This window comes from Pezoporus flaviventris, unplaced genomic scaffold, assembly GCF_033815535.1.
Source record: "Pezoporus flaviventris isolate CSIRO_AGI_PZ_B2104156 unplaced genomic scaffold, CSIRO_AGI_Pfla_v1 ptg000017l, whole genome shotgun sequence".
Taxonomy (NCBI): Eukaryota; Metazoa; Chordata; class Aves; order Psittaciformes; family Psittacidae; genus Pezoporus; species Pezoporus flaviventris.
The window spans coordinates 648362-670357 of NW_026892565.1; the positions used below are offsets into that span (position 1 = coordinate 648362).

General features: G+C 51.1%; 1 protein-coding gene across 1 annotated transcript; it reads left to right on the forward strand.

The window, feature by feature from the left end:
- Positions 1–1386: 1386 nt before the first annotated feature.
- ELK4 (ETS transcription factor ELK4) lies at positions 1387–18286 on the forward strand. The gene is made up of 5 exons (XM_061454890.1): positions 1387–1570; positions 8904–9119; positions 10565–11488; positions 12563–12679; positions 13306–18286. Exons 2-5 carry the CDS (start codon positions 8913–8915, stop codon positions 13402–13404), a joined length of 1347 nt encoding a protein of 448 aa, XP_061310874.1. The 5' UTR covers positions 1387–1570; positions 8904–8912; the 3' UTR covers positions 13405–18286.
- Positions 18287–21996: the final 3710 nt, after the last annotated feature.

The following is a 21996-nucleotide window of genomic DNA, read 5'->3' on the forward strand; positions in this document are numbered from 1 at the left end:
CGAGCATCCCAGTGCTGGTCCTTTCCCCAGGAGCCGGGTTTGGCTCTGTCGGAGGCACCCACGTGCAGGTGCTGGCAGGCCTCCCACCGGGACTGCAGGAAGAGGCTTCATTGTCCTCCTGTTCGTATCTGGCGGAGGAGCCCAGGCGTCAAAGGGAGCAGGAGGGAGGATGAGGCACAGCAGGGGATAAGGGGGAGATGCTGGACCGACGGCTGTGGCTGTGTTGGCGAGCATGGCTCACCCCTTGGCTGGACTCGGGCATCCTTAGCACAGCACAAGATCAGGTAGACGTGAGGAGGCCGCTGCTCAGAGCCATAGGAAAAGGGGCCTCCTCTGTGCCTGGGTCACTGCTTCCTGCCCCGGGCATTCCCAAGGGGAAGCTGCCCTGATAACATGGAGATAAGTGTGGAAATGGGATGCTTTGTGCAGGAAAAAGGAAAGGAAAGCAGCACATGGAGCACTGCAGAGGGGCTTTAATGAATCTGGGAGCTGAGGAACTGACCCTGGGCTTTTGTGGAGGATGTTCTTGTTCTTGTCCCCTTTTCTTCCCTCTCTGTCCATTCTTTCTCACCTTTTTTTCCCTTAAAACTGGAGCTGGGGATGAACAGAAACAGTGAATTTTACCCTGAAATGTGGTAGATAACATCTGTAAATGCGTCAAGAACGGTCAAAACCTTCTTCCCCCTCCATTAAGCGCTCCTGGGGGGGACCCTGTGAGACTCCTCTGTGGTCCAAAGCCAGTGGCTGCGGCTGCCCCATCCCTGGCAGTGCTCAAGGCCGGGCTGGACACAGGGGTTGGAGCAAGCTGCTCCGGGGAAGGGGCACTGAGTCCCCTTGCGGTCCCACGGCTTCGTGCGCAGGCTCTGCGGGATGTTGCTGGTCATTTAGGTTTTAATTCTGCTTTTATTTGGCACTTTCGCTCTTAATTATTTTAATTTTTATTTTGTCACTAATTGAAATTTATTTTCCAATTTGTTTTTCTTTTCTAGTTTTCAGTTTCCGAATCTTCAATTCCATTTTAATGAACTGCTCCACCCCGGCGCTGTTCTGCGGCCCCAGCCCCTTCCTCGCTGCTGCCACGGCCCGTGCCGGCTGCGCCGCCCCGCTGCGCCCTTGGGCCCGCGTTACCGGTGACACCGGACGCGAACGGCTCCCTCCGGGCCGAGGGCACATGGCCGCGGGCGGACGCTAGGCCCCGGGGGACTACAGCCCCCAGCATGCCCCGCGAGCCGCGGGCGGAGCAGCGCCACCCCATTGGTCACCGGCGCCCTCAGCCCGGGCGGGGATTGGTCGCGGTGCGCGCCGCTGGGGGGCCGTGGGCGGAAGTGTGGGGTACGGCGGCCGCGGAGGGACGCGGCGGAGGGACGGGCGCTGCGCGTCCCGCCATGTAACGCGCCGCCGCCGCCGCTGCCCTTCGCTGCTCGCCCGGCTCCTCCCGGCCGGGATGGGGGCCCGGGGCCCGGCCCGCCGCGGGGGTGCCCGGACATGACGGGCGGCCGCGGGAGCCGCTCCAGCACCTGCCCGCCGCGACGGCACCGCCACTCCCGGGGACCGGCGGGGCTCCTCCTCGGTGAGCGGGGGCGGCCGGGCCCGGCGGCTTCCGGGCCGGGGGCGAGGCGGAGGGAGCGGACGGGACCGTGCGCGGGGGCTGCGGGGCAGGGCTGGGGGGGGGCCCGTCCCGGGGCCGGGGTCTCCGCCTCGTGGGGGGGGGGGGTTCAGCGCCGTGTCCGGGACCCGGGACCCGCTCTGCAGAGCGGCAGCGCCTCGGGGCTCGGTACCGAGCGGCAGCCGCCGGGCCCGGGGCGGGGGAGGCCCGGTTGTTGTTCTCCTCCCCGGCTCCGCTCCCGTTGTTCTTTACCGCTTGGGTGCCCCAACGTGTGCGAGGGGCGGGCGCTGCCCACATGGGTGCGCGGCTCCCCGGGGGAAGCATGCGGGTCGCTGCCGTTGCCCTCGCGTTCCGCGCACACCCGCACCTCCCAGCGCTCGGGAGCCCAAACTTCCCGGGATTCCCCCTGTTGCGCTGCCCGGGGACCCCGCGGTTCGGCCTCAATGGGGGCTGCTTTGAAGCAGAAACGCGGGGCTGGGTTTGGAGCCGAGCGCGCTGTTGAGGGGGTGCAGCATCCCTGTTGGTGCTCATCCTGTCGGGAAGAGGCGCGATCCCTGCGGCAGGAGCCGCTGCATGTTCCTGCCTTTTCGCCGGCCTGTTTATTTTTAGGGGCTTAGCGCCTGTTTGGAGGGAATGGTTGTTCCATCGCCATAGCAACGGGGCTGAGTTTGTGATAAACATTATTAAAGGAAACCTTTTCCATCGTCAGCGAGGCTTCCTTTCCATAATAAAGTTAGGAGCGACGGCAAACGCTGACCCTTTTGTTTGGGCTTTGCTCCGGAGCGGGATGTGGACACCCGGCCCCTCACTCTTACCCGAGGATGCTTTTCAGCAGAGCCTTGTGCCTTTTGGAGCTGATTGCAGCTGCTGTGGGTAAACTCGCCCCTCAGCCCATGGTGGTGGCAGAGGAGGAGGAAGCAAACGTCATTAGTGAGGAGCTGCTGCAGGGACCGGTGGGTTTATGGCTTACACGGAAACGATCCCATCAGTGTCGGGCACAGAACTGATCAGAGGTGTTCCGAAGTTTAACGTTCCTACTCTCTGTCCTAAAGCTTCCCGTGTGCTCTTTGGTCTGGTATCCTATAAAAGGAGAGGTGGAAAAGGGGAGATGCTTCATCTAAGTCCATAAAAGCAGGCAGTGAGGTCTGCTGTCCGTAAAAGAGGCTGCACTGAGCTGTCCTTAGGCAGGGATGAGGGAGCAGAACGGTTGTAGCAGTGCAGGATGTACATGGACTGTGCTGCGAGGTCCTGATCAAACAGGTTGAAGGGTTTTAAGGGTCAGGATGTGCTGGGCAAAGCCCTGTTGGACGCCAAAGCTGGCACCGTTGTCTCTGTATCAAGGTCCACAGAGCAGTAGAGCGGTTTGGCTCATCTGCTTCCCCTAACGTGGGGCTTCAGCCATGAGCATGGTGGGAATCCTGGGGCACTGTGCTCCTTTGTGGCTTGGTCCTGTGTGCTGACACAGAGGTGAGCACCAGCAAATGCCTGTGAAGGAAAGGAAATGCTTATTTCTCCAGAGGTAAAAAGCTGAAACAATTTGCTCCCGGAAGCCAAGTATTTGCTCAGCCCTGGTTTCAGGTGGAGTAACTCAGTTTGTGAGCCAGGAACCCCACATTTACAGCAGTGTTTGTTGTAAGCAAATAGAGCCGTCAGGCTTGGAGCGGGATTGGGCATTGAAAACTCTGGAGCTGCTCTTATCACCAGGACATCCTCCAGCATTTCCTTCCACCGAGCTTCCTGCCTCCATAACCACGGCTTCTCCTTCAGACCAAGCTGATTTTCCTGACTGTTTTGGAAGCAGCGGCGCGGTGAGGGCCCGAGCCAAGGGGAAGACAGGAATTCAGTGGAGTTTAGGGTGGTTTTCCCTTGTTCTTGCCTGGTTTTAGTGTGCGTTAGAGCAGGTTGAAGTTGTTTGCTCCTTGGGAAGCTGCCAGGGTCTGGAGTGTTTTGATGGTGGTGCTGCAGCGGTAGACGCCTGCATCTTGACTTTTGGTTCCTTATAAATAGACCTTTACTATGCACAGATTTACCTGTGGTTTACCTGTCTTGAGGAGGTGAGCTAAGAAAACAGGACATGGTGATAGTAAGATTACCTCTGCAGTGCTCTGTGTGTGCTGGAAGAGGACTGAGCACCCTCACACGCTTCCTACCAGGTCAGAGTCTGTCCGTAGCTACTCACAGCCTGCAGAGGCTGGGTTTGGATGGAAGCTGTGCCTTGTGGAGCCTTTACCAGCCACGTTTCGCCTCTGGGCCCTTGGTTCAGGCAGTGCTGGGCAAAGACTTGATCCAACCTTGACGTTAACCCTGCTTTGAACAAGGAGCCGGGCCCGTGACCTCCACAAATCTCCTTCAGCCAACGCTACCTCATTGTTTGTTCCCTGGAGCAGCTCTCAAGGCCTTGTGTCTGCAGAACCATTGCACAATGCAGCGGGAGCTGTTGTCGACGAATTCCTCCTGCTCACACACCGTGGCCATCCGAAACCAGGGAAGGGGACGGAGCAGTGCAGCAAAGTGTGCTCAGTTCAGCTTTGCTGCACGCGAGGGGGGTGCTCCTGCGTGCTGTTGCTCACCTCCTGCACTGCACTCAGTGTGAGGTCCCCAAAACCATCTCAGTGGTGCTGTGGCTGCCTCTTTTCTTGCCTTTTTGCTCGTTAAGAGAGTGTTTTTGAGCGGAGGTTTCTCTGTCGCCCTCTGTATCTGTCTCTGCTGTTTACTGCTTCCAAAGTCATCCTTTTGAGATGTCACTTCTGTGTCAGGTACCCGGGCAGCTGAAACCATGCCATTTAAATAGGTGGTAGCGCTGACTTTGCCCTCGTTGTGACATCCCTTTTTCCCTTTGCCCCATCCTTTGTTCCTGTGGGGGCTCTGACAGGGCTGTGGACCTGACTGCTTCCTTCAGTCCAGCTGCAGAAGTCATCAGGCTGCAGATGCTTGTCAGAGGCTGCTGGAACAAGCTGAGGTGGGAGATGGCTCGAGCTGTGCGTGGCGCTGAGGCCAAGCACAGGAAACTGCCAGAAGAGCTTGAAGAGGGGGGTTAGGGCAGGTCCCCTGCCCTGCTCAGCGTCGCGAGGTGCCTCTCTCCTCTCTGAGCACCAAGGGTGAGCCCTAGGCTCTGTTTGCAGCAGTAATGTAGCTGCTGGCCACAGAGATTCCCGTACGCCGCTTCCTAAAGCGTTCCTGCTGTGCCACCCGGGATTGCGCACTCCTTCCGCACGGGATGCAGAGCCTGGAGGCTCTGTAATCAGCTGCGTTGCGTGGGGCCCGTTGTGGCACAGGTAATGATGAGAAGGCACCGGAAAAGATCTGTATCTCGGCTGCTTTCTGGAGGCTCCTGGCTTTGTGAAGTCCAGGCCTCAAACCCAGCTCCTGCCACCTCGGTTGAAGCTGCAGCAACCAAGTTTGCAGCGCTTGGATTGAGAGTGCTGCAGCCAAATTCTGTCAGCTACTCAGTATACTTGAAGGGTCATCCGTAGGCGTCAGAGAAGCTCTCAAGACAATAATAGTGCTCTATTTTAGCATCCTCATTACAAAGTGTAACTGCCCTCTGCCTCGAGCAACTATTTTTTCCTTGTACTCAGCTGGTGCAGGATTGGAAGGGCCGTTGTTGCCTCTCTGCCTGATTCCCTCGTTGTCTTTTCAACTGAGACCTTTCTCCATGGACTCTTAGAAGGAAAATAAACTTCAGCAGAAAAAGGCAGTTGGAAGCAGTGTGCTTGTAATCATTGGCGTGTTCGGCTTGAAGGCAAAGCAAACTGCTGGGCTTTTCATGCTGATGGGGGCTGTGCTGGGCGATTGATGCCTTCTTGTAAACGTAGATGTTGTTCTGAAAGGAGTTGAAATGCTGTTTACTGATGGTGAGAGAAGCAGCATCTCTGCTTTCGAGTGGGACAGCAGGGTCCTGTCCTCACCCTGATCTCTGTAGTGCCTCCAGCTGATGGGTCTGTAACACCAAACCCCTCACTGCAGAGGTGTGTTTGTGAATGGAGAGGACCAGAGAATCTTCTGATGCTTTTGAGTCCATGGCCCTGGAAATGGCTGTAACAACGCAGGTCCCACCCTGTCAGGGCAGCTGAGGATGTCCTGCAGAACATGGGTAGCACAGGGAGCTTCCGCTGCTGCTCAGTCCTCTGGTTGCACAGTAAAGGCTCATGAAAGCATCAGCCGCCTCCTGCCCCAGGTGCTGAAGAAGGAGGAACCTTTTTACCATGTTCTCAAACAAAGAGAAGTGCTCAGTGCTCATCTCGCCTCTGCTGGTTTTAATTTTACATCTTGTGTGATGTTTGCTTTTATTCTGCTTCTTCCTGAAGAAGCAACAGTTCTTTCATGTGTTCTCTGCCTAAATCAAAGCAGCTTTTTATTAAAGTTAAATGAAGTGTCTTGATTCATAGCACGTTGTCTCCCATGTACATATTCTACTTCCCCAGTTAGAGTACACTCCTGGGCTCTGAAGTGGCAAGTTCCACCTTGCTTTGACCAATTTGAGGGGTTATTTTCTGGCCTTCCCTTTGTATATAAGCTTCAGAAAAACTATGTTCCTAGCTGCACTGAGGTATCTCTCCATTGTTCTCAAGTATTTAATAGAGGGACGTTTGTTCTTTCATAGTGTAACCTATCCATTAGCAAGTCCAAAGTGCTTTCTGCCTTTCCCACCCTGTCAACATGTCATAACATAAGACTTTTAAAAGGAGAAGGTGCTGAGGATGTGCTCTGTATCCTCCAAATGATGTGCAGGGTCATGACATCCCTCAAGCCTGTAAAGGTCAAACATCAGTGGTAACTTGCTTGATCCAACACTCCAGTACGGTCTCTGACTGCTCCTGGGAGAAGGATCCTTCCAGCTGGAAAGCTGCAGTAGTTGGGATTTAGGCAGCGCAACCTCTTGGTAATGGCTCCTCTGAACAACAGAGCTCTTCACTGGGAAAGGTGGGGTTTTTCCACCACTTTGGTCACTCCATGTGTACTCTGCATTGGGACCAGGCAATAATCCTTGCCTGCGGTAGAGGCTGGTGAGCACCGAGTTAGTGGCAAGGTGCTTCCTCCTAATGGGAAGCAGGCTGATAAAATAACGGGGTGAAATCCTGGGATGAAATCTGCATGGATTTTAGGGAGGAGGAGGCAGAAAAAAGCTTTTGCCACTCAAATGCTGCTGCTGATCCAATTGCGCCGTGGTTGCCTCCCGTTGCATCAGGCAGCGCTGCTTGGTGCAGGGCTGCTGCTGGGCTTTGCGAGTGCTGTAGCTAAACGGAGCGTGGGAATAATCACTCAACTTCATTTTCCTGCTCTTTCTCTGTTAACACCTATCAGTGCTATTGACAGCTCGGCAGGATGGCAGCAGCGAGGCCCTACGTCTACACAGCACCCCGTGCGTGTGCATCATCCTGACAGGATAATGATGCTCCGCAGCATGCGCGGCCTCTGCGCTGCCAGCAGGCAGAGACAAGATGTTATTGGCAAATCCACATCCAGGCTGGAGGAGAAGTCCTGGAAGAGTTTGCATGTGGTTGCCTGGAGTTCCCGTATGGTTCAGCTGCCACGGGGGGAAGAGTCTCAAAGCACTGCATTGAGCAGCTGAGATTTTCTTAGAGTACGGAGCAATTACTTTGGGCAAGCATGGATTTGTGTGCAGATAGTAATTACCAAGGAAAGCACCTTGGGCCAGCATAGCGGGGTGGTGTGGGTGTCCTGCTTGGAGATTGCTCCTTGTAATTGCAGCAATTTAACTGTCTTGATCAATGGAGCAGCCCTGTGTAGCCAGGTAAGCTGCCATTAGGCAGGGAGTCATAAAAATAGGTTAAATGCAATGGGCTGGGCCCAAAAAAAAGTACCTGCCTTGGGGCACCTTATTTAAATAAGAATGTGTAGTCCTGTGTAAACTGTCAGCAGTAATCCTGTTACAGGGCTGAGTGAATTCTGAAGCTCTGAATTGTAGACTGTTCTCTTCCTTATATAGGGCTGGGTAAGTGCTGGGCAGTAATGAGATTGGAATAAAAGGCTTTGGTAATGAAGATGAACTGGCAGTCCCGACCAGATCTTGCTTGCCCATGCGTATACATGGACCTCAAGCAATACGAGTGTGGGTCCTGCTTGCTGAAGCTGGGCTTGATGCCTCTGATTTGGAGCTTCTGCCCATGGATAGCGTTTGGTGGCTTGGGCTGCAGATCGCCCCAGTGCTCTATAGGTTTGCCTGTGCTGAATTTGCCTCTCTGTGTGGGCAAAAAGCCCCTCATAGTTACACATATCGAACCACTTTTAGTGTAATTCATCATGATGGTTGGTATTGCAGAGTGATTTGCTTTGTTTGCAGTTCATTGGAAGACATTTAAGCTGCATTAATAGAAGTTGTTCTGTTGTGGAATAGGAGAATCCATATGGGATACTTCATTAAGATAATTTGATCTGGTTTAATTCATAGTGTGTCTTGTACTTGCCTTGTGCAGACAGGATTATTAGTGTTCTGCTTGGAAAGAGCTGTGGAAATTCAGATTCATGTGGTCAGATATGGTCAAGGAGAGATGTCATCTCTGCTGCCTTGTCCGTCCTTGGTGAGATGATGCATCGACTGCTTCAGTGCAGGAAAACCGTGCTGGAAGTGCATGAGTCAAGTGCGGGGTCCTAGAGTGTCCCAACCTAAATGATTGATGGAGGGAAGACGTGGCAGGAGTCAGGAGATAAGCACTGGCAGCATTTGTTATCATTGTCTTTACTTTCATGTTTGCTCTCTTAGAAAAGACAGGGATGATGTGTGGAAAAGAAGAAAGGAGATTGGAAAGGGAGACGGGGGCTTGACTGAAAGGGCTGCGCACCAAGAGGCAGGAGGAATGGGAACTGAAGGAGAGCTGAGCTGTTCTGCACTTCATGTCCATGAAGTGGTGCCTTGATCCGCTCTGCTCTCGTAGCGGTACCGAGGTGGGTGCAGGCAGGGGAAGGAGGTGTCGAGGGGTGGTTGGGTGTTACCTGGGTGCACCTGAGCTGGTCTCAGGACAAGTCAGAGTGGGTGAGCATGGAACAACTTTGAAAGTTATTTTTTTGGCTTGTGACTCATTGCAACTTACCCAAAGTGACCTGATTTAGTTAAATGAGGCTAAATATAACCCATGTGAAAAGTACTGACATGTGGGAGGAGACGACAGCAGTTGGCTCTCAGCCCCTGTTCTGCAGGGAACATCTTTCACGACTGGTGACTAATAATTTTTACTCTTGCTGGCTTTGGAAATAACATCTCTGCTCCGTTACCCCCTTCTAGGGAGACTGAGAAAATGCACTGCTCCTAAACTGCTGCCTCTTATCTGCCTTCCAGCTTACTGCTATGGACAGTGCTATCACCCTGTGGCAGTTCCTCCTCCAGCTCCTCCAAGAGCCTCAGAACAAGAACATCATCTGTTGGACCTCCAACGACGGGGAGTTCAAACTGCTGCAGGCAGAGGAGGTGGCCAGACTCTGGGGAATCCGCAAGAACAAGCCCAGTATGAACTATGATAAACTCAGCCGTGCTCTCAGATACTATTATGTGAAGGTAACAAAGTCCTTACAGCCACCTCCAATCCTTATCCATCTTACCAGCTTCTGCCTAATGGGCTTTGTTTCCTTTTTCAGTCCCTTCAAGGGGATAGGTGTTACTTCTGTCTCCCAGGCTTAACTAAGGTGTGTTAGCTTAGTTTTAGAGGGGTTTTTCCCCTTTGGTTTTCACTTTGCTGCATTTCCTCCCCGCTGGTTGTTCTAAGGTTCCAGGTAGCTGTGTGCAGAATGTTGCCTTCTTTGATTTATGTCATTGCTAAGACAAATACGTCCTTGAATACTAATCCCCTTTCCAAGAATACATGCCCTTGCAAGGGTTAAAATCCTCAAGACTCCACTTTAAGCAGCAGAATGAGATTTAGTTGAAGGTGTTGCTGCCTGTGGCAGGAACTGCAGGGGCTTTGAGGTCCTTTCCATTCCAGACCACTCTGATTCTATGAGATGGTGAATGTGGAACCACCTTGAGATCCGTCTGCAACTGTCTCTGAGAAGGGGTTGTCAAATCAAGGGTCTGCAGTGAAGCAGCCCAAGTATGCTTCATGTATTCAGAACTGCACCTCTGATGTGGTCAGCAGCTTTGGTCCAGCAGAGTGAGATGCTTCTCTTACTGAGCTGATGTCTTCTAATAACTTGGAGAGCCTTTCATTTAGTGCTCAGGTGGTGTCAGGAAGCTGAACCAGAACCACAGCGTGGGAGCTGCACCTCGCTTGCAGTGAGCCATTTATCCCACTGCTGTTACTGGGGGGGTATAGGAGGTACGAAATCGCTTCTGAGCAAGCTGCCCCTTTGGTGCTGTTGTGTGGAGCTCACTGCTGGGCAGCACAAATCTGACTTTGTACCGAGAGGTCTCGGTGATGGTAATTGTACGAGACATTAAGAGCCTTCTTAGGCCCAGACTGTGTGTGGCGTTTCACTTGGGAGCAAAACAAGTTTGGCATCTGCTCTTTTGTGGTATTGAAATAGCTGGTTTGCCTGCATTCTGCTGACTAGTTCAGCTACCTACTTTCCTTTATTATCATCTTATTAAGAATGAAGGTGGGTTGATGGGAAGCATTAGCTCTCCATTCTGCAAACCTCTGAGCTTTACTTCTGCAGGTTCTGCTGTCACATTGCACTCACTGGACCCAGGGCAGTGATCTTTGCCGTGGGGAATGGGTATTTGCTTCTTTAACATATGAAAAGGTTTAAGGCTGCTGTTAGTTTATTTAATGTCAGCTTAAGCTCACCTATTAGAGCCTTTATTCTGCAAGCTCTGGAGATGCCACCTGAGGAGCAGAATCGCCTTGCAAGAAAGCAGGGCGGTTTTAAATAAAGAAGGAAGGAACAGTTTTTGATGGAAGATTACAGACTCCTGGGTTCCTCTGTCTATTTCAGGCAGTGTTTGTAGGAAGAAAATTAATCTGGAGAAGGTCTCAATGCATATTTATATCTTCTTACCCACAGAATATCATTAAGAAAGTGAATGGGAAGAAGTTTGTGTACAAGTTTGTTTCTTATCCGGAGATTTTAAACATGGATCCGCTTGTCGTGGGCCGGATAGAAGGAGACCCCGAAATGAGTGGTTTTGCAGAAGTCAGCAGTGCTCCAAAGGATGTGGAAAACTGTGGGAAGGAGAAGGCCCAGTCCTGTGCTAAGTCCTCCAGCCGCAATGACTACATCCACTCCGGCTTGTACTCCTCGTTTACTCTGAACTCCCTCAACTCTTCCAGCACCAAACTCTTCAGGTCCATCAAGATTGAGAACCCAGCTGAGAAGCTGGCCGAGAAGAAACCAGCTCAGGACCCAACACCCTCCGTCATCAAGTTTGTGACCATGCCCTCCAAAAAGCCTTCATCGGTCCCCTTGGTCTCCACCACTTCCACGGTCTCTGCCACTTCCACTGCTTCCGCCACTTCCACTGTATCCTCCCTTCCCATGGGAACAGAAGACACTCTCCAGACCTTGGAGACCCTTGTTCTACCCAAGTTACCTGTCCCTGAAGCTCCAGCCCCTTTGCCAAACCTAACCACCAGCTTCACCCCAACGCCCCCCATATCCTCAGTGTCCCCCAGCCTGCAGGTTCCTTCCACACCCCCATCGCCACCCCTGAGCTCTAATCCTGACCTGGACATTGACACGGACATCGAATCCGTGGCTTCTCAGCAGCTGGAGCAGGCTCAGAGCCTTCAGCATCAATCCCCAGAGCCCAAAGAGCAGGATTCATCTGTGCTGGAAAAGGAATTTGCCAATCACCTCTCCAGATCCAAAAAACCCAAAGGGCTGGAGTTGGCTCCTACTCTCGTCATTACAGGCAGCGATCCAAGTCCGCTGGGGATTCTGAGTCCTTCTCTCCCAACTGCTTCTCTTACTCCAGCACTTTTCTCTCAGGTAACCCAAGTCCCTTCCTGGTTTTGGTGTTTAAAGGAACAATAGTGGTTGTGTTCTCTTCAAAAATGGAGAGGGAAGCAAGTGGAAAAACACGTAGTCCATAGGTTGTGTTTGGAGTCTGGAAACTTAGTCTGGCACTCCCATTTTGTTCATACTTGGGATTAGCTTCTCCCCCAGAGTGTGCCCAAGTGGTGTGTCAGCTCTGCACGTCTGTGCAGTGTTGGCGTGTGGAGGCAAAACCCAAAGCAGCACCAGCAGGATCCTTTGTGCATCTTGCCAGGGTGCTCCTGAATTATTCCCAAAGCCCTCAACCCTCCCATTTTCCTTCAGGCTGATTCTGAAACTGCTTTAAAAATAGAGAAGCACGGAGGTGTGTGCTTAGCAGCTTGCTTTTCCTGGGTTCAGGAGGCAGTTACTGCAGACCAGAGTATTGTGACTTTGCAGCAGCTGCTTAATTTAGTTGTTATCTTTGTGTGGGAAAGGAAAGTTTTTATGCCTCATGGAAAATTTGGAGGAGAACCAAATCCAAGTGGGCTGTTAAATGGGTCTGGATGGGTTGAATCTCTTTCCTGTCATTCGAATTGGAGGGAAACTGCTGAGTGCAAACTGAAATGGCTGAGGGCAGGGAAAACGTGGAGGGGAGTCGATCTTTTGGCATCCTTCAAAGTATTTGGCCTGAATCTGGAGCATCCGGAGTATTCGGAAGCTGGATGGACACTGTCAGTGCCACCCAGACCACGCGGGTGCCCACGACCTGCTCTTAATTCTCAGGCTGAGTTTTCCATGGCCGCTTGCAGGTGCTGACTTGCAGGAGGAGCTGATTTGCTGTAGGTTGCAGCAGGATTTGGCAGCTGTTGGGAGAAGGGGGCCAACTGCTCAGCAAGGGGAGGGCGAGCCGGATGGGGGTGGCTGTTGTGGGGGTTGTGGGGGCAAGGAGGAGGGAAGGGGAGCTCCTGGGCTGTGGAGCCAGCCCTGTGCAGCTGCAGGAGCCGGGATGGTGGCTCTGGATTGATGCGGGCTCCGCGTTGCTGGCACTGCCGCTTCCCACAGCTGTTCTCTCCCTGTGTTTTGCAGACTCCCATCTTGCTGACCCCCAGTCCCTTGCTCTCCAGCATTCACTTCTGGAGCACCCTGAGCCCCGTTGCTCCTCTGAGTCCTGCCAGGTTGCAAGGTGCTAACACCCTCTTCCAGGTAAGTTCAGCCAATCTCACTGTGATTCGCAGTACCTTCCTCAGAGACCTGCAGGCTCCAGCCCAAGTACCTCTTGTAGGACCCAGACAGTGATGTGTCTGGTGTCTATCCCCAGTATATACATAAAAAAGTCCCCTCTATTTAAAAAGGATACATCCTTACAATTATTCATGTTCCTCTTTCACCTTTTGCTTTGGAGGTGGAATAACCACATCCACTGCCTGAGTCTGCTTAGGCAAAGGGCAAAATATAACAGGCTTGTATCTGTGATCTCTGTGGAGGAGAAGGAGGTAGCTTTGTATGTACTGTGAGTAGAGGCGAAATGCGTTGGACACTTTATGTACAGCTGAGAATGAACTGGGGAGCAATTCAGAGCATGTGAAAAACCTGCGTTAAAGTCACTTACTGAGGATGGCATCAGTGCTCAGCGCAGAGGTTATCCTCACTGGGTTGCTGCACTCTGATGCAGGGGCATCACAGTGAATTGCTTGGGGGAAGCCAAGGGTGTTTTCATTTGTGTTTTGAGGTGTCTTTTTCTTTCCTGGGGGAGTCTCCACAGGCCCAGATAGGACAGGAATGGTGAATGGAAATGGCCTCTTGCCTAACGGTTGTGTTTTGTTTCTTAGTTTCCATCAGTGCTGAACAGTCATGGCCCATTTACTCTGTCTGGACTGGATGGACCCTCTACCCCTGGCCCGTTTTCCCCTGATCTCCAGAAGACATAGCACATGAACTGACGGGAAGGACAGATTGGCAAGCAAGGGAAAGACAGGACACTTAACCTGAAACCATGTTTTTTAAATGAGCAATTTGTAATTCCCCAGAGGTGATCAGCAGTTATCATAGTTTTTGCCATTCCCAAATCAAATGCCTTTTTTGCAAAATTCCCTTTTTTTGAAGACCCAGGTTGGGAATGTTTGTGCAAACGCCTTAATAGGAGCTGCAGCTCCAGTCTCTTCTCTTCCCTCCTTGGATCGGAAGACTTCCCTATGCTTAAAGGGAGCTTTGGTTGGTGTTGCAGTAACTGAGTCTGCACTGACTGCAGTTAAACAGTGTCAGAGAAGTCTCTTCTCTGGGACTCTTGGAGAAACCCTCTGTTCTTCTGCTTCCTGTGCTTGGCAAGAAGAAATCTAATCATGATCGAAGCTGGCATTCCAGGAAATGCTTGGGAAAGGGGTGTGTGCGCTCAGCTTTGCCTTGGGGCCTGATAACTTGTGCAGCAACAGAGCAGCCCGCATCTTTTCTGCTGTAAAAACAGCTTGTCTTTCTGCAGGGAGAGCTTTTCAAGGAATACCCAGTGACTGTGTTACTGACATCCGGACAGTTTTCCAATGGCATCGTGTCCCCACAGCCCAGCTCCTCAGGGAAGTGAGCTGGAAAGCTCCTGGATGCTTCTTCCTGCCCTCCCATCCATGAGGAGGCAAGATCTGGAGCCAGATGAGCAGTGGGATTAGATCCTTCCAGTTCTCAGAAGGTTTGAATGAAGTCCAAACATTTCTTGTGCCAGAGACCCGTTACAGAGCCCTGCTGGAGCAGCACCAGGCTGGTGGATTTCGCACGCAGGTTTGAGGGCGGCTCTGGATTTGAGAGGTTGCTGCCTGATGCTCGAGTTTCAGCAGCCCCAGCAGTGGGTGAGAGCAGTAATGTCTGAGCATTGACGTTCCTGCTCTTGCCCCTCAGCTGGAGTGGAGAAGCTCCTCTTCTGCCCGCTCTTATTTCAGGTTTTGCATCGGATCCGGTGCTTTCTTCATTTGAGGAGGCACTGGATCGCAAACGAGTTCAGCTCAGTCTGTGCAGCCGAGAGGGTACCACGGCCTGTCCACCTCTGAGGAAATCTGTGCTTGGGCTCCTCTTCTTGGTGGCCGTGTGTGCATGGGTTAACCCAAGGTTGGTGTCCAGAGCCATGAAACATGGGAGAAATGGAATCTGTAGTTAGATTTTTACACCTCAGGAGGCCTTTTAAGAGAGCGCTTAAGAGGAATCAAAGGAGAGAGGCTCTCCTCTTGCAGGCTGATGCTGTGCTCTGTTGGTGTGGGGTGAGGTGCCCTTCTGCTGTGGGCATCTGACGTCAGGCAGCAACCTCTGTGTGCGCACACTGAGCTGGTGGCATAAGGTGATCCTCTCTGTAAAATACCTGCTAGAAACCGGCTGGAGGCCATCTCTTTCCTTTGGCTTTCTTCACAGTGGTGATGAGCAGAGGAGGATTGTGCCTCTACACAAGCGGAGCTGACAGCACACGCTATGTCAGTGGCACCCATCTGCAGAAGTGGTGAACTCGAGCTTTCCAGAGTTTTCCTTTTGCCACTTTTGCAGGCTCTGAATTCACTTTAAATACCCAAGACTTTACTGCAGTGACGTTATCTTCTGTGTTCTGGCATTGAAAGCTGTGCAGCGCTTGGTGTGTTCCTGACAGAACACCCGAGACGGGGGGGTGAGGGGGTTGCTTTTTGGGCATTGTTCATCCCCAAAGTCCCCTGCCCGTGGGAGGTGGGAGGGAGGAGGTGGAGGTAGCAGGGAGTGAGCTCGTGGTGAACTGTCTTCCTGTTCCGTTGCGTCAGAGGCATGATGCTGCTTCGCGTTCAGCCATCAGCAGATGCAGGGTGAGGTTCCTGTGCCAGCAGCTCTTCAGATGACAATGTGCAATATTGACCTTTTTTGTTTTGAATGCAGAAAGCAAGCTGCAGATCTTAACCAAGAGCAGGCACCGGGAGTTCTCTGGTTTGCATGATGCCTTGTGAGTCTGCTCTAGAAAATATATATATAGCTATGTATAAATAGCAGCACTTTTAATGGTTGTTTTAGGCTGGCCAATTTTATTGCCCACCAAGTGTGAGCAATGTTGCAGACTAGGATTAGAGTTTAAAACAGAATTAATGAGCACTAAAGACTTGCAATTTAATTGCTTCCCTTTCCTTGTCCCCTATGGAGAAAAGCCAAGTTTATTTGTTGTGTATGTGCACACATGCACTTAACTGCGTGTAAACTCTATCACTTTCAGCATAGGTATGCAGGAGAACCAAGTGCTAACGTAGCTTGTTCGTTGTGCTTGGCCTGGTTTCATGCTCTTCTCCTCGCAGCTTCCTAAGATCCCTCTGTGTAGCTGGTTGGAGATACACATTCACCTCTGGGGATGCCATCCTAGGGGAAATGACTATGAATATGCAGCCTGAATGTGTTGTTTTAGTCTGAAATACCCAGCTTCTTCACAGATAGCACTGAGAAGAGGATTGCTTTGGCTTCTTAAGCACCTGCCTAGGAAAAGACAGGATCATAATCTCAGGAGGCAGTTGGGAAAGCACATAGAGAGGGCTGGGGAGGTGGGAGAGGATCCGCTTGCCACCTCTTCTCCATTACAACTTTCAGGTCACTTAAGATAATATTATCTTGTATATATGCTGCCTCATTAAGCACACATTTGCTAACAATTGTATTAATTGTCAGCTTTTCGGGATCACATTCCTGTGACTTCTTGGAGCTTGGTTCTGTGCATTGCTGGTACTCCACAAGCTCACTTCAGGAGCAGTTTGCAGCTCGTTGCAACTTGTTTTCCGTGTAGGGAAGGTTGGGGTTAATACTGGCTCTCTTGGTGATCATGGATTATCTGTAATATGGGTGTAGCACTGTGTTGGTTTAAAAACATCATCATGCAGCCTTACAGAAGCATCTCATCACAGCTCATGTTGCTGAGGTGGTATTGCTGACTGCTTGGTAACACTTGCATCAGTGAATTCATTAGTGGTGGTAGAATTAGGCTGGATGAGCTTGGAAGCTGAACATCTGCCCTGCTTCTGGAAATCTCTTTATGTGTCACTGCTGCTCTATAATAGTACTGCAGGGTTTGAAAGCTTGTGCTGCTGTTGCTGTGTGTGTGCCCTGTCAGGCTTTATTTGAGATGCTGAGCTGTCAGGATGCCACCAGCGACTCGTGCTGCAGGCAGAAACCGTCCATGGGAAGTGGAATGGTGTTAGTAATACCCCGTGGTTGTAGAGCCCTTCTTGTTCTGTCTTACCTCTTTCAGAGGATGTGATCCTCGTGCTGAGGGCGATGGAGGCAAGGTCTGGGTTTGTTTTCTTAACAGCAGCTTAAGTTCAGCTCCTTGTTTCAGTGATCAGTCTTCAGCAGGGATGCTGAATGTGATTCCCATGCACTGGCTTTGGCACATCCGAGTTGCGTTTTGCAGGAGGTCAGGAAGTGATAAAATTCCTTGAATTTGAGAATTCATTGTTTTCACTTAGAGCATCCTACGGCTTCAGTGTCCATTTGGCGCAGTGGAGCGTGCGTTGTAATATGAAAGCCTCTGGCTGTTCAGTGGTGGGTTTGGGAGAGTTTCTCCCTCTGCTGTGTCCTCAGCCCTCAGATACGTGGCTGAGGGATTCTCCTGGGGTTTCAGCGTTCACTTGCAGCAGGGGGGGCTGCTTCTGCGCCCGTCTTCCTGCACACAGCTTACAGAAACAGCGAGCTGCGGGGCTGCCGGGCTCCCTCACGGCTTCAGCCTCCCTGTGAGACCTTCTGCAGGGTGAGAGCAGTGGAAGAGCCGGCCTGGAGCCTGGATGCAGTGTCTCAGGTGAGCACAGGCCCAGTTCTGATCCACGTCTGGTGCTGAGGTCAGGGCTGGAGGTTCTGGTTGGCTGCCCCATGGTTTCTTCATGCATCTTTTAGTTACCTTTTGCTACTGTTTTATAGCAGTTTTGTATGTACCCATACAAGTCAACCTCTTCCATTTTTAATGCGTATTTGTTTACAAGACACATCTCAGTGTTTATCAAGAGGCTATCTTGGTATTGTCAGCTAGGAAATTAAACTACGTTGGTAGTTAAGGAACATTGTCAAAGGTGGCAGGTATTTTAAAACTTGATGGTTGAGCTTTGGGTCTCCATCACAACGTTGTTCTGTTCCATTCCTTAGTTCTCCTGGCTAAGAGCCACACGTACCTTCTGGGTGCCGAGGTCCTGGCTATGGAGAGGTTCAGAATCATGCAGCATGGCATTGCAAACCAAGGGCCCGAGCCCCACGGGCTCTTACACCCAGCGGATAAGTTGAAAATCCATTGCAATTGCAATCATGAAGCTCTTTGGGGTGATGTCATGAGCTCTGGTTATCCTTGCCTAAACAGGACTGCTTATGGTTTGATTTGCATTTAATTAAACAGTGATGGGCAGTGGCTGCTGTTGAGCCTGAATGAAGCAGATCTGCTTAATGCAGAAGCCTTTGGCTGTTCCGCTGCTCTGAGTGGTGGTTGGTGTGTGCCGTGCTGCAGCTGATCTGCTCAAACCAGCTGCTCTCAGAGGAAGATGGAAAGATAAAAAGGCAGTGACATGGTTTTACACCGTCCCTCAGGGCTGTTCCTCGTGGCTCGACACCTGTGGATGCCCCATTCCACTCGGTAGTGCTGCCTGTGCAGGGGCCAGGGGTGAAAGCTGATTCCAGACAGGATTCTTGACAGGAAAGCCAGCTCTTCTCTCCATAGGCTGCTGTTGGGCACAAGGATGTAACAGAGGAGCCACAACAGCGCTTGCCTGGTTTCTGCAGCCTGTGTTTAGCATCACCAGCCCCTCTGTCCGCACGGCCTGACTGTCCTGGTGCCACCTAAAGCAGAAGGGTTAAGTCTGGGGGATCCTGAGCCTGTTACCCCTGTGTTACCCTTGCCTGTGTACAAAGAGCAAGCACAATTAAGGGGGAGCGTGTTCACTGCAGAACATGGATGCTTTCTGGAGGATGCAGCTTTGCTGACCATAACCATGCTTTGCAAAACAAGGTAAGGAAGCTGGGCAGGACCCGATGATGTCTCTTGAATGAGTGTGCTGAAGTATTCTTTACCTTTCGGGATAGCAAGATATCCACTTCATCTCCATTATTCCACACAACAAAGTCCAGCTGACTAGAGCTTAGTTTTGTTCACCCCCTCCCAAAGGACGTAGTGGAAGATTTGGCTGTGGAGCTTGTGATGTGTGCTGAAAAGCAGGCTTTGAGAGCTGCAGATGCATCATTCAGCTGAGACTGGAATAGCTCTTGTGAACATACGTGTGGCCTCACGTGCTCACTGCCTGGGAGGATGAGTGTTCTCACAGAGCCTGGCTTTGCACGTGTGGAGGTAACACGTTAAATAATGCTGCCACGTACACCAGAGCAGGCGCTGCACTCTGCAGTGCCACTTCCTACACCCTGCTGAGCTATTGGGAGGCTTTTTAGTTCCTGGTTTTCCATGATACCCCAGTGTGTGGATGAATTGGTTGCCAAAGGTTATTCCTCACTGCACCTTTGACATTCATAAATGTCTTAACTGTGTCTCTGAACAGTTTTATGGTCATGGAACAAAAGTTTGGACTTGTCGTACTTCAAGCCCTTGCTCCTCTGTTGAGACCACGCATTGCAGGAGGTTTTCATCTCAGAGGTGGGCTTTGAGCAGGGGGTTAGCGGAATAATGCTGAACCTGGGGGAATCAGGGCTCTTTCAGTGGAGATGTGGGTGAGCTGCGAGCAGCGCCGGCAGGAGAGGGAGGAGAAGGGAAGCGCCGTGGCCAGAGCCGGTTCGGGCCGCGGGCAGCACAGGCAGCGGTGCTGTACTGATAACTGGAAGCTGTTTTTTATTCTTTTCGGGGTTTATTTCCTTTTTCTCTGTTTTTTGAGCACAGGAAGGCTCGGAGGATGGGCTCTGCATGGTTCCGTGTGCGTGCTGTGTGCTGGGGGGGTAAATACCTGGGCTTGCTCTCGGCTCCTTGAGCTGTGTTGTGTTTTATTGGGGGCTGGCATGTCTTAAATCTTCAGGCTTTGAAAAGGCTTTCTAGACTTGTGTTGACTTTTCGTTCTGCTCTTGTTCAGTTGCACAGAGGTTTCTATATATGATGTGCTAGTTCTAACCTTCATGCTCTGTGAACAGGGTTGAGATTATTCCTTGTAGTTAAAAAGAGAGTTGTATTCTAAACCTCCCTTTTCAAACCTTGTTTGTATTCTGTTGCAGTGTTACCAGATGGCCTTATGTACGTCACAGTGTTTTGTGATAAGTACAGTAGCACATTTAATGCTTATCTCCCCCCCCTCCCCTTTTTTATAGCTGAGAAGTATATTCTTTATAATAGAGATGAATAAAAGGGAAAATTCCAGCAACGTGCACATAGGATATGGGGGCTGTCTCCTCTAACGTTCTATTGTGGCAGCTGGAATTAACCTGGGACTGAAAGGACTCTGAGTAGGGATCGGAACCAGCGTGAGACTTTGTCTTGGGAATCCTGCGGCTCCTTGAGCCAGCTGCTGGCAGATGTGAGGCCTGTGCTAGAAACTTGTAAATCAGAGTAGATCCATTGGCTTCGCTGCAGCTGGTCTCACTTACCCCAGCTATGGCTCCGATGAAGTCAGGGGAGGGAACCTTGAAGTTCCATTTGAGAGAACTTCATCAGCTGTGGTAACGTGGGGCAGGTGGTTTTGGTTTTAAAGTGCACATCTGCTTTGGAAAGTGACTTCCTGATGCCTTTAGTGTTTTACTGCTCAACTGAATGTTCAGGTGACCCTGGGTCCTTTGCAGTGATGTCTGCAGTGGTTTTATCCTCCAGCAGCTCTGCCTGGGGCAGACTGAGCAGACAGTCACATCGGTAAACTCACTCTTTAATCTGGAATGGATTCTCTTTGCTTTCCTGTCATTTTAGTAGAACCATCAGTGGTAAAAATAACACTGAAAGCAGCAGCGTGAACGCTTTCAGTTACTCTTTCCAGACCAGAATTGCATTTTATTTATCTTTATATATATATCTATAGCACCAAGTCGAGCGACAAAGCACGTTAAGTTGTAGTGAGTGTCTTAACTTCCTACACTGGAGACTTTCTTTCTAGACACAGTCTTTTAGAGCCAGCTGCAATCTGGCACCACTTTGGTGCTCCTGGTGCAGTTGGGTGAACTCACCTGGGAGAGAATAGCTTCTCAGTCTAACTTCTTTTTAAAGTAATACCGTATAGGAAGAGTATCTTAATGCCATTGTGTTTCTAAAACAAATGCTGGTATGTAATGCAAGTACATAAATAGCCAAAGTTTTCAGTAATTGTTCAGTGTTACTAAATTTGCTTTTATTTAACCTTCCGAGATAACATATTAGGAAGACCTTCAGCGTGTCGATAGCAGATTGGAAAAGAAGGGCTGATCCCTTTGCTTAGAGGAGAGCTGCAGTTATTGGGACACATTTCAGGTTCGAATGCGATTTGGGGGGGGGGGGGCAAAGTTCTACAGTGCAAAAGTGACTTTGGAGGAGGTGCACTGCAAGGACACCTCCTGGTACTGGGGGCTGCTGTTAGAGCGCGCTGGCTGTTGTTCCTCGAACATCACGGAGGTCTTTCCTGAGGAATCAGGTGACTTTTCTATTGCTTCGATTTTTGTGCAAAAAAAAAAAAAAGAAAAAAAGAAGAAAAAAAACCAAACCTGACTGTATTGCAATCTTTTTTAAGAGCGGGGTGGGAACAGTTAAAGAAAACTATTTTGTGTAAGAACTGACCGAGGGATTTGCTTTGTATAATGCAGGCTGGCTTTCCAAAAGCATTGTAGCAGATTATCCAAGTCGATCCTATGTTAATAGTTATGTGCAACAGACATGCAAAACAACTGTATTTTTTTAAATAAATATTTTTAACAAAGCTCCTGCTCTTTTGGCCTCTTCCTTTTGGCACCAGAGAGAGGAAAGGGAGAGTCGCAGCTGCAGCGCTGCTGGCTCAGTGATGCTGAGGGAGCTGCGAGGCCCCGAGCTAACCTGTCCCTTCTCCCCAGCCAGGGCTGGCCCCTGTCCCACCTGCCCTGAGCCAGGAGCTGGAGCTGCCCTTGCACCCCCTCTGTGCCAGGTCAGGTGCTATTGGGTGACCGTTTCCTTTGGGGAGCAGCTCCGTTCTCAGGGTGGAGATGGGAGCGGTCACATACACCCCTACCATCAAGAACTGTTACCCTGACATTCAGCTGCGTATTAGCAAGCTGCACGGACGTCAGGAGGTGGTTTTGAATGGCTGACAGTCCCGGGTGTGATGTACATGGAACTGGGCAGGCTCCTTTCCAAATCAGCTCCCTCATTGTATTGTTTCATGCTCGCTTCCTCTGCACAGGGATGGAGAGGATGCTGTCATGGTGGGAGGGGCTCCACTATTAATGACAGACTGGGGGGTGCTGCACAAGGGCTTTGCTTTTTCATCCTGGGTAGCTCAAGGAGAGTAACAGTGGCATCCCCTGGTGCCAGAGCAGAACTGCAGCACCCGGGCTGTGAGGCTGCAGGTACCTGGAAACAACGGATGAGTTTAGCCCAGGATTCACCTCATCTCCCTCCTTCCAGCAGCGGCCTGATGCTCACTCAG

Bases quoted from the DNA above. Each gene is read 5' to 3' on its own strand.
- ELK4 (XM_061454890.1), top strand. From the start codon at position 8,913: ATGGACAGTGCTATCACCCTGTGGCAGTTCCTCCTCCAGCTCCTCCAA. The intron at 9,120-10,564 runs GTAACAAAGTCC...TCTTACCCACAG, and splicing joins TCAGATACTATTATGTGAAG to AATATCATTAAGAAAGTGAA. The intron at 12,680-13,305 runs GTAAGTTCAGCC...TTTGTTTCTTAG, and splicing joins GTGCTAACACCCTCTTCCAG to TTTCCATCAGTGCTGAACAG.